We start from the raw sequence: 14,131 nt of genomic DNA, 5'->3' as shown, positions 1-14,131 counted from the left end.
GATAGATCTTTCAGCCCAATTCTACTTTTTCTACATAATCCATCATACAAAATGTAATCAAATGGAAAAGTCTCTTTTTTCCAATCCTCCCCTGATTGGGGAGGGTTGGAGCCCTTCTCTATAAAGGGAAGAGGAAACAGGAAGTGGGGGTTGTTGTTTTTTTAGTAGGACACTGGTGTAGCAGGGAAGCCTCGAAGATCCAGGACGAAGTGTGCACATTTTAACGGTAAAGATTTTTAACCTGGCCTGGCTTTGCTTTTAAAATAATCTGAGGATGTTGGAGGGAGTGCTGGGAGGCAGAAAAAACCACTGGACTGGAGACTCTCTGTGCCCCTGAAAAGGAAACTGGACCAGTTTTGGGGAAGTTCCAGCTCCCAGGATGTGATGTGGAGACCCAGCCTCGAACAAAGTCAGGCCTGAAAAGGTGGGTGGCAAGCCTTTTTGAGGAAGCTGCAGGATTGATACGTTTTGGCTGCTTGTTCTTCCAAGTGACCACCTTCCCCCTGTTTGTAACCAGGCTAACAACCCTGACCGCGGTGGCCTTGGATTCCTGGCCAGAGTTGTCTTCAGCCAGTAGTTTGACCCGGAGAAAGAACAAATAAATCTTGTGTACCCCATTGCAGTGCGTGTGGTGGTTGGTTACTGGTCGATATTAGAGCTACTTTCGATTGCACTATATGTGTACTGTATCACATAACCTCTCTTCTACAAAAATATTTACATCGTATAGAACGGAAAATAAAAAAGCCTGGAATTATTTGCTCTCTACATATATGTGCATCAAATGACTACATTAAAATAATTCCATTACACAATTTGATCTCCTGATCTTGATATTCCTGAGGCCACACTTGTTTATAACATGCACATTTTGTTTAAAGGATCTCATCTGTATCACAGACGTGTGTGGACGCGGAGCGTTTTAAAATCTACCTGTGCTACTGTGGATGTAGTCTAAAGCTATTCCAGCGTGCAGCAAAGCGAGTGAAATATGCAACTTCATCTTATTCTGCACATCTTTTCTGCGAGACCTGTTGCAGTATTGATGGTCTTGTTGTGAAGGGTCCTCCCACTGTGTGTGGACTGAGTGCAGATGTGGCTCAGGGGTTGTGTGGAGATGCTGGACTGGTCTAAGATGACCGAAGCTTCCACTGCACATTCTGAATAACACAAATATATCATCAGATGTGCACTCAAATAAAATGTTAGCATAAGAGAAAGTGTAAAGTGTCACTTGGCTTATTACATATTTAAGGAAAATTTCTTATTCCACTCTGTCACACACCTGCAAATTCAGAAACCTCAGCATCGAATGTCCCCCCCAAAATTTGTCAGTTTTAATTTGTTGTGATTAGTTTTTAGTTTTCATTCTAAAACGAAAACAATTACAAATTTTGGTGCGTTTGCAAAGGTTGCATTAATGTTTTTACTTTACATCAAGACTAAATAAAGCTCTGTGGGCTTTTTATTGATACAATAAAAGGAGGAAACAAACTCTCTTCGGAGGGTATTTGAGTCTTAAACTTGAATCGTTTCTCGCAGCAGCAGGAATCAGAGTCTGAAAGCTGCCAGCTAGTTTCCAACACAATGAGGCCATTGTAATGGGAGACACTGAACAGACGGCCCTGGTGTTTCACTGGGATGCTCTCTGCACATTGATTGATTGATTGATTGATTGGTAATTTATTTCAACATGTGAACAATATACAAGTACATTTAGAAAAGAAAATAAGAGAGAAAAAATACTATACAAATTACATACAAAAAAACCCGTTCTGATTAATTTACATGTTGAAAGGGAGTGGGAAGAAGTATACACTTATTTAATCCCACCCCTGTCCCATAAATTATCAGTGAATATTTAGTCAGCTTCCTTACTGATATAATTTGTAATAAAAATAGTGAACAGATTTCTGATATACTATATACTATAATATCACATCATGAGTTTTTTGTTTGTTTGTTTTTAAATAGAGACATTCACTTAATTTAAATATTTTCCTTTTCTTTATAGATCGAGAAGATCATATTTTTATAACTCTTTTTGAACAGTTTTATGTTTGGACATTGCTTTAATTCCATATTCAGACTGTTCCATAGTTTCACTCCTTGAACAGAAACACATTGCAGTGTGTTTCTTAAACTCACTTTATATCAAGCTCATTGGGTGTGTTGCAGGTTATTGTTAATTTTCCATAGCAGGAAATAAACTGGTCCGTTAATGGTTTCAACGTGAAATATTCAAACACAAATATCTGGTCCACTGTTTGTGTGACTGAGGCAGAAGTTCCTCTGTGTGCATGTGGAGACATGTGATGTTAAATCAGAACATGAACAGGTTACAGGTGACATGAAGAACATTTGTCAGCCTCATCAGCTTCCTCTCTCTCAGCCCTGCAGGATTTTTAGCCTCCCATCTCCCTGCATCACTTCTTCGTTGTGTGGTTTCCTGCTGATCTGAGGACAGCTTATTGTAACTGAGTTTCGGCTCTGCGGGCTCTCCTGGTTCCTCTTCAGACTGCGGCAGACGTCAGGGATTAAACACGATCATATTTAACATCAGTTCAACAGGGAATCATGGCTGAGTTCATCACACACGTCTTTAAAACACTTCTGTTGGATCCATGAAGGGCTGTGAGGTCACTAACAAACATATCTGTGGTTCCTCCACACTGACCTCACACCTCCCAGCTCCTGATTGGCCACTTCAGTCACATGTCAGAGTAAAGGCCCTGTCTCTCAGCCCTGTGTCTCCATCTAGCTGTTTATTATAAATAAAATGTGTTTATGTGGCACTTATCACAGATAAAAATCACAAAGTGCTTCACAGTAATACCACAATAAAGCCTCAGTGCCTGAGAAGCCAACAGTGGGACCAACAGTGACCTCTGACCTGCAGACCTCGGGAACAAGCACGAGGTATCCACAGGTCAGAGACACACTGATGGCTCAGTGTTTATAATTTCATTATTATTATCCTTTGTTTAATATTACAGCTATAATAACAGCAAAGTGTCTGTATTACATTTACAATAAAGTCTGAATAAATGAAATAATAAAAAATGAATCCACAGATGCACAGTTCATTATTTAAGCACAGAAGTCTTCGTTTTAATGACTCCCGCAGATATCACAGATTCTCATGTGTTGATGTAAATGGAGAGTCCTCTTCACACACTGAGGTTACACCTCGTTCCAAATGATTATGTAAATTGTATTTAGGTGTTACACAGATTACATATGTTGTTTTTCAGTTAAACCCGTGGATGGCATTGTGTCTCAGGACTCTCTGGGTCACTGACATCAGTCTCAGGTACCTGTGATCATTAGTTTGCCAGCTCAGCCCAATTAAAGGATAAACTACTAATAAGGATGTTCCACATTATTAAGCAGGCCACCATTTTCAAGCAACATGGGAAAGAAAATTATCTCTCTGCTGCTGAAAAGCATGAAATAATTGAATGCTTTGGACAAGGAATGAAAACCTTGTCCAAGTGTGATCACCATAATGTTAAGAGATTTGTGGCTGAGTCCGAGCACACACGGGTTCGTCCAGATAAAGGCACTGTTGTGGATAGGCGTAGCTTTGGGTCACGTGGTGTCGGTAATAGTGATAGTGATTGCTATATCACCTGTTCACGGCCCGAGGGAATTTTTGTGAATGAGTGGGTGATGGGGGAGGTCGACTTTTGCTGAGCGCTCAAGCTTGGAATGTTCTGATCAGTGTTTTTCTGGATTTTAAGGATTTGATAACAAATAAAGGAGTTTTAACCTGGAACTTTGACTTACGTTTTAAACGCGTCAACATTATTCCCCTATTCAGCTGCTCGGCGACTCAAAGGCTTGACAGTCGCCAATATTTGTCAGCAAAAATGTGCGACGGCAATGGAGCGTCCCGCAATCAGCGCTGAATAAACGCCGACGCGAGCCCACACACCGCCACCACTACACCCATAAAATCGGCTAGTCTGACAGATAAGGAGACGACGGTGGTATGTAAACTGTGTTTTTGTGCTGGTGTTGTTTGTTTGAACGCAGTTTGGATTCTGACCACATGAAGATGTTGTTGTGACACGCCCACCGCTACGTTTGGTTTGGTGTGTGTGTGTGTGTGTGTGTGTGTGTGTGTGTGTGTGTGTGTGTGTGTGTGTGTGTGTGTTGCCTTTGTTTTGGATTTTGGCATGCTGCTTATGTTGAATGCTTAAAATGAGTGGATCACAGGCTGCATCTGTTGTTGGAAAAACTGAAAAGGATAAAAGAATAATTTCCCTCACTGAGAAAGCTCTTGCAAACAAAATCGAAACCATCCAAACAGATCGGAAAAGGCATGTAAACAAAATGAAAAGTGTTGTTATGTCTCTTAAAGAGCTAATGAAAGATGATAAAAATCATTCACAAGTTAAATCACAGTTTGAGTTAACACACCTGTTTAAGGATGCCAGTGCATTGCATGAATCTCTGCTTTCTCTAATCTCATTTGATGAGAAAGATAAACAAAATACATGGTTCTCAAGCATCTCTAAATACAATAAAGGGTTTATGGAGGATGTTAACATATGGCTTTCTGAAACTGATAAACGTTCGGAGAGGCCATCACCTCACAAAGCACAGTCACAGGAAACTTCCCTGGGAGGAGAAGTGGAGGTGCGAGAGCACACTGGAAAAGAACCTCAATCACCTCTTAATCCTCAGAATGATGTTAATGATGACGTGTTGCCATCCGACAGTGTGTCAAATCAAGGCAGTAGGTCAAGATTATAACAACCATTCAAAAGCATTTAAGATTATTGATTTAACTCAACAGTTTCAAGTGGTTATAACTGCACCTGTAATAAAGGCTATATTGCAATGATATTGCATTCAGATGTTTAAACATCTGAATGCAATATCAATATTAATTATTAATGCAATGATGATGATGATTATTAACAATAGCAGAAAAATATTTCTCTAATCCCCACATCAGTCAGACAACTACAGCTCATTCAGAACTCTGCTGCTCGAGTCCTCACTAAGACCAAAAAAGTGGACCACATCAGTCCAGCTCTGAGGTCTTTACACTGGCTGCCTGTCCATCAGAGGATAGACTTTAAAGTTCTGATGCTGGCCTATAAAGCTCTGAATGGTTTAGGACCAAAATACATCAGTGACCTCCTGACCCAGTATGAACCTTCCAGATCCCTCAGGTCATCTGGATCCGGTCTTTTATCAGTTCCCAGAGTCAGAAGCAGACACGGAGAAGCTGCATTCAGCTTTTATGCTCCTTATATCTGGAACAAACTCCCAGAAAGCCTCAGATCAGCTGAAACACTCAGTTTATTTAAATCCAGGTTGAAGACTCACCTGTTCTCAGCTGTATTTGAATAAAGCACCAAATCCACACTTTTAAGCTTAAATTTCAAAACTTACATTAACTACTGATTTTATCTACTGTTCCTTTTTTTTCCATTTTAAATCATGCTTTTTATTTGTTTTTATTTTTAATGTCTCTGTAAAGCACTTTGAATCACCTTGTTGTTGAATTGTGCTATATAGATAAACTTGCCTTGCCCTGTCTACTTTCAGTAGAAAATCGTATGTGCTGTGTTCAATGCTGTGGAAAAACGGGAAATAGAAAATCGTGATTGGTCAGAATTAGCCTGTGATAACTTGATAAAGGTGGGCTTTTACTTTAGTTTATTTAAATATTTAGTTTTGAATTTATCTGCATTAAAACTGAACATAATTTTTCTCACAGGCAGTGTTTTTTTAAGGTAGTCGTTGGAGAGGGAGGTTGGCTCTGGCCCCTCAGGCCCACCCACAAACGCCTCTCTGGGTGGTTCCTTCCCTCTTCCTGAATTTCCTGGAGTGGGAGTGGGAGTAAGTGGAGCTTGTTGTTGGTGTCTCTTTGTGAAGAAACTGTAAGTTTGCTTTGTTTCCTCCTTTAACAGTTTGTCATTAGCAACTTTACTGTTTGTTCAGCTCGTGTTTGATTTCTTCACACAACAAACTGTGTTTGTATTTCCGGTCTCTCCATTAAAGTCAGTGTGTAATGTTTTCCTGGCTAACATCAGCTGTGTGCAGCTTAGTTCCAGCGGTATTAACACCCCTAATGCCGCATAACTGCCGTCATCAAGTAATGTCTTCGTGTTCTTCTATACATTTGTATCGCTACGTAAAGTGCCATAAAACTCGGTACGCTTGAGCTGCCCGCCATTTTTTCGAAAAAAAAAAAAAATCCCCGGCCCGCTATGAATCCCGTGATAGGATGTGCCAAGAAGTATACACTCCACCCATGCTTCAAATCCGGGTGCAAGGAGAAGGCGTTTGAAGCAGCGTTAACTGTTACGTAGCTAGCTTAGCTATCAGAGCAGCTAGCAGTCAGAGTATGAACTCTGTAAGCAGTCAGCTCGGTCCTGGACATTGTTACTGACATAAAGCTGCTCTCTGCAGCCATGTTTGACCCGCTGCTTTGTAGGACTACAGTAATGGAGGATTTGGAGGCTGAACTCGATTCTGTGACACTTTTTGTAGTGAACTGATGAAAGCTGTGTCTCAGATGGATGTTAGTCCAACCCATCAGACTCTGCAGCTCTCATGTGCACATGAATGATTTGTGTTTCCTCTGCAGGTAGAAAGTGTGTGTGAGCTGAGCAGCATGGATCAGTGTGAGGACAGAGAGGAGGGAGCCCCTCCCTCTAAAAGCACTCTGTGTGGGGAACATGAGAGCCAGACCAAAGCTCAGAGGTGAGATGACCATCTCTAACTGTCCATGACTCTTCTCCATGTCACAGCTCAGCACTCACATCACTGCTCCATCATTATTCACAGGAACCAGCCTGGACCTCCACCCAGCTCTGGGTCCTTACAGAGTGACGTGTTGATGGATGTCATTAATATATTTGAACAAATAGTTATCTGACAAAATTACATTAAGTTCTTTATGAAAATGTATAAAATTTTATCCGTTTTTACAGTTCATATGTGAGGATATGGAGAAGTGCGAGGGCCACATTAACAACAAATTGTGATTGATCATTTTGAGATTGAAGTCAAAATGTGGAAATTACATTTTTTTAGTTTGAGACAAACTGCCATGGCTCCTATCTGGTCGTTAAGTGATGACGTGACGAATCCTACTTCCGGGTCTAAAGTAGTCTGCGTTTAATATGGCTTTTGTGTTGTTAACATGTTTAATGTTTTGTATTTTCTTCTATTTAATCTCAAAAAGCTCCTAAAACAGTCAGTGATCACTGTTGACCTCCCTCGGCTTTTATTACCGCTAATCATTTATTTAAGCTCAGTTTTTAAAACCTTAGGATGTAACTACAGCCCAGCCCATGCAGCAGTATATGAATGACTAACCTGGTATTGTGGATGGATTATCTCAGTTGTTCTCCTGGCTGAAGTTTGGTCCTTTTACAGCATCCTGCCATGCGATTACATTTGTTCCTGACCACCGAGAACACTCACGTTAACTTTTATCGAGTGGAAAAAAAGTTAGCTTGTTTATATTATGCTAACATAGCTGTGTCGCTAGCGGTCACGTAGCACATCATTATATACCAGCTAGCCCAACTTCAGTAACCCTACAAACGTCACTGCTGTTTAGTTTTCTGTCTTCATTTATGCTGGAAGTGATAACAGAGCTGTACGTTTTAATTTGTTTCCAAAACCCCGCAGTCAGGACATGCTATATTGTATTTAGATAGAAGCTAGCGAGCTAACTCCCTGCTAACTTCTAACTCCGTTAAATGTCATAAATTCCGTTTTCATGGATGCCTGGATGTTAAACTCAATTGTTACACCTGGTAGAGCAGAACGCTGATCATTTTATTAAAGATGAAAGACTTTAGACAGTTTTTCAACTCTCAGTAATGCCACAGTGATCGTTTGATATATGGACCTGCAGCGGAGTTTAGGCCCAGACACGGCTAGTGACGTCAGACTGAACGACCGGATAGTCTATAAAATGATTTTGTGTAGATGAGTTGGTGAAATCATTCTTCAAACTTGCAAACTTGAAATGTATATATGTATTACTCGATGGCTGATTAATTTGTTTCACTTATCTACACATTTAGTTGTAGAGGTTATATGAGCTGTGGTAGTTGTTTGGTTTGTAACAAATGTAATCTCCACATATTGACTTTTTTTCTCAAAGTGGGCACTATTTATTTATTTTTTATTTTTTTCATCATACAGTGAAGCTTTATGATGAGGCTTTATTGAAAATTTGAGTTTTTATTTTTAGGATCCATCAGAGGCTCAACCCTGAATCTGAACTCAGCTGTGTGTCCTTAAAAAGTCACTGGTCAGCAGATCGTCCCATTAATTTTAAAGTCCAGCAGGCGTCTGCTGCAGAGAGGTGAGCTGTTAGTAACATGAACTCTTTGATATCAGTTTGGTGTCTGATTTAAATGAACTGTTTGATATTGTTTCCTGGTCTGACCTGCTTGGTCAAAGTTCAGCAATCAGAATACAAGGGCAGCTCTGTGAATTAGTCTAAATATTAGACACAGTGAAGAAAGCATTCAACTTTTATTTAATTTTCAAAGAATATAAAATTAATTCCTTTTTTGGTTAACAGCTGCTAGTCTGTCCAGCAGCTTCTAAAGACTAAAAAGTGTCTTTAATGTTTCATTTCATGCTGATCTTGCTCTTTGTCCACAGGATCCATGAAAGATTACACTCACCTGAACCTGATCTCAGTGGTATGTCCTTTAAGAGTCATCGGTCTATGGATCCACCATTAAACTTTAAAAAATGGGGGATTTCAAAGACAAAGTGAGTGAACATCGGTATAATTTATAATTAGATTAGGCACTTCCAAACATCTAGCAGATGACTTTGGTGTGTTTGTCACTTCCCGTTCCCCCCCTGTCCTCAATTTCTGAGTCATTTGAGGAGTTTCAGTATCTCCAGTATTTGTTCAACACAGCAGAAAAGGCAGATTGCACATTCTTTTATGTTAAAATTGTTATAAAGAAACAGAATTTTATTCTTCATGTTTATTGGTCTGTAACAGTAAAATAAGTAAACTGGAGTCTGCTGAACATGATCCCAACTCCGTGTCTGTGAAGAGTAATCAGTCCATGGAGCAGCCACTAGAAATGGAAAGTGCATCAGGCTTAAGACCAAGGAAACGAAGGAGGTGAGTCCTTGAACATCCATCAGACTGGAAGAAGTATATTCTCATTGAGTGGTTGTTCTCGGGTTTAAACAGATCTTCATATATATATATATATATAGTGCAAAATTATGAAGAATAATTAGAAGTGTTCGTGGGATGAGTTACTTCTTCGGCTGTCAATCGATTAAGATGTTTAATTGGATACTTATGAATAGTTAACTCGTGATTAATCACAGCAACCCAAGCTTCTTCGTTTTTCTTTTTTCCTGACAAAACATGTACATGGAAACACCACTAAAGAGAAATGAAAAAAAAAAACAACAACATACAGTAGTTGGGCTTCCCCCATTCCTTTTTGTTAATCAGACAAGCATTTCGACATTTTCAGATGACAGGGCAGCTCACTTTTTCTGAACAACATGCCCAGACAGTGATACAGATGGGCCAGGTGTTACTTGTGTACCAGGTAGGCCATCTCACTGTCTTCATGTTTGGAACTGGCTCTACAATGTATCACTTATTTCTCAATATACAAGCCTCTTCTTTGTCAGATGAAGACTCAGAGGCAAGCATGAGAGATGATCTTTTCTTAGATGGTTAATATGTTGCTGGTTGTTCAGGCTGTGGATGTCTCCTTGAATGTACCCATTGAAGCTGGGTCATCCTCAGAGACCTCCAGCACTCCTGACAAATCACACAAAACTGGCAACACCACAGAGCAAGAAAAAAAAAAACTTTCCCCCTCCTAGACGTTATGCACTGCCACTCAAAAGTTTGTTCACACCTTCTAATTTAATGGTTTTTCCTTTATTTTCATGACTATTTACATTGTAGATTCTCAGTGAAGGCATTCAACAATGAATGAACACATACGGAATTATGTAGTAAACAAAAAGGGTGAAATAACTCAAAACATGTTTTATATTTTAGATTCTTCAAAGTAGCCACCCTTTGCTTTGATTATCGCTCTGTACACTCTTGGCATGATCTCAATGATCTTCTTGAGGTAGTCACCTGAAATGGTTTTCCAACAGTCAAGAAGGAATTCCCAGAGAGGCTGAGCACCTGAGCTTCAGCCACCACATGGCTGTAGCACAGAAGGTAGAGCAGGTCATCTACTGATCAGAAGATTTGTTTGTTCGATACCTGGCTTCCCCTATTCTGCATGGGAAAGATACTAACCCCACGTTGCTTTCCAATGCATCCATCGGATTATGAATGTGTGTGAATGGTAGTTAGAAGCACTTAACCCTTTAAAACCAGTCGGAGCGGGCACACTCCGTTTTTTGTGTAACTAATTTTAAATCACTGTAGAACTGCAACCATCATTGTATTACCTTCAGGGCCTTATAAGCCTGTACTGGTGTTTTTAAAAGTTATTTTTGACTTTATGCTTCTCTGTATCGTTTCTGGGATGCTTAGAACTCAAATTGCACTGCTGGAAATAGTTTATTTTGATGCACATGCTGTTTTCAGAATCAGAAAGGGTTTTATTGCCAAATGTTGAGCAGGTTTACAACATTAGGAAATTGCTGCGGTGCTTCAGTGCAAACATACTGTCATAAATTACGCTTAAATAGACATGAAAATAAGAATAAGAATTAAAAGTGCTTGTTACGGTTCGGTGTTGGCAGTGTATTGTTTTAGGCGTTTTGGCGTGACTGTTATGTGTTTCCTGTTTTACTTTGAAAGTCTGTGTTATCTTACTGTGTTCAGTTTACGTTTCCCTGTTCTCGTCAGTTCTGCGTTGCCCCAGCTGTGTTTCCCTCTTGTTGTCCATTTTCCTGATTGCTCCCCCTAGGTATTTAAACCCTGTGTTTCAGTGTGTCAAGGTCGCGATCTTCCCCCCCGTTGTAAATAGTTTGACGTTTTGTGTTTTGATGTAAATAAATATCGTATTTTGCTTTGAAGAAATAGTTGTCGATACTTTCGTTTTGGGATTATTTTTGTGGAAGCCCGTAGTAGTCTTTTTTTTATGAGTTCGCCCTCCTTAAGAGCAGTGAGCTTGGGGGCCCTTTTTTTCCCCCTTATTTCTATTTTTCCTGTGTTGCACGCCGGTTGCCTAGGCCGGGGTGTAACAGTGCTACGTAGAAAGATATATACATGAGTGCAGGTGGTGATCAGTGCCAAACATGGAATGATGCAGTGAACACAGCGTAGGGTCATGTGTTAGTGGCGGGGACAGTCATACGGTTATTGTTCATGTGTCCAACAGCAGAGGGGAAGAAACTGTTCTTATGGCGAGAGGTTCTGGTGCGAATGGACCGGAGCCTCCTGCCTGAGGGGAGCAGGTCAAACAGACTGTGTCCAGGGTGAGAAGGGTCAGCTGAGATCCGAGCTGCACGCCGCAGTGTCCTGGAGGTGTACAGGTCCTGCAGAGATGGGAGTCTGCAGCCAATCACCTTCTCAGCAGAGCGCACAACACGCTGCAGTCTCTGTTTGTCCCTGATAGTGGCTCCAGCGTACCACACGGTGATGGAGGAGGTGAGGATGGACTCGATGATTGCAGTGTAGAATTGCATCATCGTCCGTGTTGGCAGGTTGAATTTCTTCAGCTGCCTCAGGAAGTACATCCTCTGCTGGGCTTTCTTGATGACGGAGGTGATGGTGGGCTCCCACTTCAGGTCCTGGGCGATGGTGGTACCCAGGAAGCGGAATGAGTCCACAGAGGTGATGGGGGTGTCAGTCAGGATGATGGGGGGGAGTGCGGCTGTGTGCTTCCTGAAGTCCACAATAATCTCCACTGTCTTCTGGGCATTCAGCACCAGGTTGTTGTGGCTGCACCAGGACACCAGACGTTCAACCTCCCTCCTGTAGGCAGACTCATCCCCGTCCGAGATGAGTCCAATAACGGTGGTGTCATCTGCAAACTTGATTAGCTTGACAGACTGGTGGGTGGAGGTGCAGCAGTTGGTGTACAGGGAGAAGAGCAGAGGAGAAAGAACACAGGAGGAGGCAACGTCTCTGTTCATGCTTCTCATCAGGGCCAGCTCGTCCATCTTTTTTGCAAATTTGCATTATAATTATTTTCGGTTTTCCTGCAGTATATAAAAATTGGTGTATTTCAAAAATAAAACTATGAAGACACAAAATAAATTTCCTGTGGTGGGAAACTATTTTGTGCAACTTTTTTGTATTTACTGTTTTGAGGGATAAGCCTCTTAAATTACTCTAACTAGAAATATATCTAAAGAACGAAAAAAAACCCCCAAAAACTATTTTAAATTTTTTGTAGTTTATTGCACTTTTTTGCAGTTTATGTAGTTACTATGGATTCAATGCATACATATATTAAAATTTGGGCTATAACAGTTTTATTGATGTATTGCAACTTGAATTGCTTCCACAAATGGCACTACAGCATGTAAAAATATAAAGGGTAAGCTCTGGCACACTTGGTTCTATGGTAGGCCTTAAAGGGTTAAAGCATAGAAGACAGTGCTTGTGTGAATGTGGCATGTGGTATAGAGTGCTTTGAGTACTCCAGGAGAAGTAGAAAAGCGCTTTATAAGAATCAGTCCATTCAGTCAATTTTGCTTTTGCTGTGTGGACCATCTCATCCCAAACCATCTTCATTGGGTTTTAGGTCAGGTGTCTGTGGAGTTCATGCCATCTGGCACAGCACTCCATCATTCTCTTGTCATTGTCCTGTTAAAAAATAAATGATGGTCTAACTAAACGTAAACTGGATTAGATGGCATGTTGCTGCAGGATGCTGTGGTAGCCACGCTGGTTCAGTGTGCCTTAAATCTTGAATAAATCCCTAACATTGTCACCAGCAAAGCATCCCCACACCATCACACGTTCTTCTTCATGCTTCACAGTGGGAACCATGCATGTAGAGAACATCCGTTCACCTTTTCTGCATGTTTCTGTAGTGCAGTCACATGATCTAGATCTTCTGAGATCTATTAGACTAGATCTAGTACTTCACATAGTCGTCGTTGTGTGTTTGTATACAGTGGGGCAAAAAAGTATTTAGTCAGCCACCGATTGTGCAAGTTCCCCCACTTAAAATGATGACAGAGGTCAGTAATTTGCACCAGAGGTACACTTCAACTGTGAGAGACAGAATGTGAAAAAAAAATCCATGAATTCACATGGTAGGATTTGTAAAGAATTTATTCGTAAATTAGGGTGGAAAATAAGTATTTGGTCACCTCAAACATGGAAACTCTCTGGCTCTCACAGACCTGTAACGTCTTCTGTAAGACGCTTTTCTGTCCCCCACTCGTTACCTGTATGAATGGCACCTGTTTGAACTCATCATCTGTATAAAAGACACCTGTCCACAGCCTCAAACAGTCAGACTCCAAACTCCGCCATGGCCAAGACCAAAGAGCTTTCGAAGGACACCAGGAAAAGTATTGTAGACCTGCACCAGACTGGGAAGAGTGAATCTACAATAGGCAAGCAGCTTGATGTGAAAAAAATCAACTGTGGGAGCAATCATCAGAAAATGGAAGACATACAAGACCACTGATAATCTCCCTCAATCTGGGGCTCCACGCAAGATCTCATCCCGTGGGGTCAAAATGATCATGAGAACGGTGAGCAAAGATCCCAGAACCACACGGGGGGAGGACGAAGAATACTGAGTTGCATCCCAAGAACACCATACCTACTGTGAAGCATGGGGGTGGAAACATCATGCTATGGGGCTGTTTTTCTGCCAAGGGGACAGGACGACTGATCCGTGTTAAGGACAGAATGAATGGGGCCATGTATCGTGAGATTTTGAGCCAAAACCTCCTTCCATCAGTGAGAACTTTGAAGATGAAACGAGGCTAGGTCTTCCAACATGACAATGATCCAAAACACACCGCCCGGGCAACAAAGGAGTGGCTCCGTAAGAAGCATTTGAAAGTCCTGGAGTGGCCTAGCCAGTCTCCAGACCTCAACCCCATAGAAAATCTGTGGCGGGAGTTGAAAGTCCGTGTTGCTTGGCGACAGCCCCAAAACATCACTGCTCTCGAGAAGATCTGCATGGAGGAATGGGCCAAAATACCAGCTACTGTG

General features: G+C 41.2%; 1 protein-coding gene across 2 annotated transcripts in view; it reads left to right on the top strand.

Moving 5' to 3' along the window:
- Positions 1 to 5,830: 5,830 nt before the first annotated feature.
- The window catches only part of LOC101464036 (NACHT, LRR and PYD domains-containing protein 3-like), a 49,527-nt gene continuing 41,226 nt past the window's right edge, over positions 5,831 to 14,131 (top strand). Inside the window, exons 1-5 of one of the 2 annotated variants that reach the window (XM_076879315.1) lie at positions 5,831 to 5,900; positions 6,611 to 6,726; positions 8,234 to 8,347; positions 8,653 to 8,766; positions 9,008 to 9,133. In XM_076879315.1, the coding sequence (XP_076735430.1) occupies positions 6,638 to 6,726; positions 8,234 to 8,347; positions 8,653 to 8,766; positions 9,008 to 9,133 (443 nt within the window). In that variant the 5' untranslated portion in view covers positions 5,831 to 5,900; positions 6,611 to 6,637. Of the gene's footprint in view, positions 5,901 to 6,195; positions 6,545 to 6,610; positions 6,727 to 8,233; positions 8,348 to 8,652; positions 8,767 to 9,007; positions 9,134 to 14,131 lie in introns of those variants that run through there. The other variant, XM_076879308.1, reaches the window with a different exon arrangement.

The sequence above is a fragment of the Maylandia zebra genome, linkage group LG3 (assembly GCF_041146795.1).
Source record: "Maylandia zebra isolate NMK-2024a linkage group LG3, Mzebra_GT3a, whole genome shotgun sequence".
NCBI classification, from domain to species: Eukaryota; Metazoa; Chordata; class Actinopteri; order Cichliformes; family Cichlidae; genus Maylandia; species Maylandia zebra.
The sequence above is the reverse complement of the archived record's forward strand: the minus strand, read 5'-3'. Positions and strand labels throughout refer to the sequence as shown.